This window comes from Phaethon lepturus, unplaced genomic scaffold (assembly GCF_000687285.1).
Source record: "Phaethon lepturus isolate BGI_N335 unplaced genomic scaffold, ASM68728v1 scaffold9461, whole genome shotgun sequence".
NCBI classification, from domain to species: domain Eukaryota; kingdom Metazoa; phylum Chordata; class Aves; order Phaethontiformes; family Phaethontidae; genus Phaethon; species Phaethon lepturus.
Window position 1 is genome coordinate 52,265 of NW_010518487.1, and position 2,741 is coordinate 55,005.

Below are 2,741 nucleotides of genomic sequence, written 5' to 3' on the forward strand. Positions count from 1 at the left end.
AAGGACCGGGAGGTTACCCTCAAGCCATGCAGCAGCAGCGGATGCAGCAGCATATATCGATACAGGGGGGTTCCATGGGACAGATGGCTCAGATGGGACAGCTGAACCAGATGGGCCAGCCCGGCATGGGGGCAGACGGCACTCCCAACATCCAGCAAGCACTGCAGCAGCGGATCCTGCAACAGCAGCAGATGAAACAGCAGATAGGGTCCCCCGGGCAGCCTAACCCCATGAGCCCACAGCAGCACATGCTCTCAGGACAACCGCAGGCGTCTCATCTCCCTGGCCAGCAGATCGCCACCTCCCTCAGCAACCAGGTGCGGTCCCCAGCACCCGTTCAGTCTCCCCGTCCCCAGTCCCAGCCACCACATTCCAGCCCATCACCCAGGATACAGCCCCAACCGTCACCTCACCACGTCTCTCCCCAGACTGGTTCCCCCCACCCAGGACTCGCAGTTACTATGGCTAGCTCCATGGATCAGGGACACTTGGGCAACCCAGAACAGAGTGCAATGCTTCCACAACTAAACACCCCGAACAGGAGTGCGTTGTCTAACGAATTGTCTCTGGTCGGTGACACCACCGGGGACACATTAGAAAAATTTGTGGAGGGTTTGTAGCATTATGGGAGCATCACTTTTTTTTTTTTTCCTTTCGTGTTCTTGGACATTTTGTACTGAAAATTCAGACATCTGGGTTGTTTTGAATCCTAGATGGAACTGCTGCTTCCTACACATGGAAGAATGAATTGCTGTTTAAAAAAAAACAAAAAACAAAAAAACAAAAAAAAAAAACCAATACAAAGAATATATTTTTTTGTTAAAGCCAGGCGGTTAAAATATCTGGTCTCTTTTGTGGGTTTTTTTGGTTTTTATTTTTTTGTTGCTGTTGACTCATACCTTTTTTTTAATGGGGAAAACAAGTTCATTATATTCATATTTTTTATTTGTATTTTCAAGACTTTAAACATTTGCGTTTAAAAGAAGAAAAAAATAATATTCAGAAACTGTTTCCTGAAATAATGCAACATTATAATGTATCCCGGTAACTTTGACACGTTGCGGGAAGATTTTTTTTTTTTTCTATAGTGAACTCTGCAGGCGTTTGAAGTATTACCCCTGGAAAGATAGGAATTGACTCTTGCACACAAAAACACACATTGGCCAATGCCAAAATCCTTGTCTTGCAGATGTAGAAATTGTTGCTTTGTTTCTCTGATAAAACTGGTTTTAGATGAAAATAGGGATGATCACTCTTAGACCGTGCTGATTTGAATAGAGAAGAAGCATTCTTTTCTTTCTTTCTTCTGTGTGAAACTTGAAATGAGGAAAAGCAATTCTAGTGTAAATCATGCAAGCGCTATAATTACTATAAATAAGAAAATCCAAGAAGATTCAATCACTGTATAGAATGGTAAAAAAAAAAAACTCATTTCTTACTTATAATATCATATTGTTAAATAAACTGTGTGCAACAGACAAAAAGGGTGGTCCTTCTTGAATTCATGTACATGGTATTAACACTTAGTGTTTGGGTTTTTTGTTATGAAAATGCTGTTTTCAACATTGTATTTGGACTATGCATGTCTTTTTTCCATTGTATATAAAGTATTGCTTAAAATTGATATAAATTACTGAAGTTTTTAACATGTATTCTGTTCTTTAAAAATCCATGTAAGAATGTTTAAGGTTTTTATTTATTTATATATTTTTTTGATCATGTTCTTTGTAAGACATGGCTATGAATATTCACTCATTACACAGAGCAGCCAGAGGCCTCGATGGGAGTGGCAGGATACATGGAGTATTGTAGGTAGCATGTCTCTTTTACGACACCCTTTAGTGATTGTTTCCTTTTCGGGGAGGGAGAGGAGCGGGGAATGGTTCCCAGACATGGAATATATTTGCAGGTGGTCATCCGTAGGGTTAACTGGAATAAATTATTAATAGCCGTTGCTTTTTAAAAACTGCATTAATTTAGAGAAGGATCACCAGTGAAAGGAAAATAGAGAGTATTGAGTTAATTCTAGGCTAATTTATTTAGTCTACAGTAAAATATGAACCTATTGACTTTAACACTATTTTTCTGCTGTTAACTCTGAGTCTAGATTTGAGGGTTTTCTGTGGAATAAAAAATAACAAATCATGTACATGTTCCCTTTAATATCCTGTCACCATGCCCTCATGTTCCGGGGATATACTTGCCCCTCCTCCCCCCCAGCAAATTACTTTCTTGGCGTTAAAAAGTCCAGGGAAACTTTCCCAGCGTAGGTGTGAGCTAAAACCATGACTAGCCTAAAATGCCATCAACTCGGACCTTGAGGCTTCTCGATTACACGCGACTGGCATGGGATTTGCAGCAAACCCAGCAAGGTATTGCACCCCGCAGCTGCGGTCCAGCGGGGAGCACCGGGCATACTTGGCTTTTCACGTTAAGTTATCGCTTCCTCCAGCCTTTACGTTTTCGTAGGAACGGTGTTGGGGGAGGATGGGGGGAGAAGAGCAAACGATTCATCTCAACTTCTGTCCCCGTACTGTGAAAATAGTAGTGCGCTGCGGCGCTACTTCATTCTTCTTAACTGTAGAGGGTCTCTGCTTAAACTTTTCTTGCAAACTTTTAACTATTGTACCTTTTTCACCACCATTGGATTCATCTGCCCACGCAATTGTCTTCAGCAATTCAAGATGTCAAAATTTGGGGCTGGGGTGAGGTCAGTGAACACTAACCCAAAGCTTGTCCAA

The 2,741-nt window shown here is 41.6% G+C and overlaps 1 protein-coding gene across 1 annotated transcript in view; it reads left to right on the forward strand.

Moving 5' to 3' along the window:
* CREBBP (CREB binding protein) overlaps positions 1-1,112 on the forward strand; it is a 49,551-nt gene extending 48,439 nt beyond the window's left edge. The window contains exon 28 of the mRNA XM_010296748.1: positions 1-1,112. This exon is cut by the window's left edge and continues 1,567 nt beyond it. Coding sequence (XP_010295050.1) covers positions 1-620 — 620 coding nt within the window. The 3' untranslated portion in view covers positions 621-1,112.
* Positions 1,113-2,741: the final 1,629 nt, after the last annotated feature.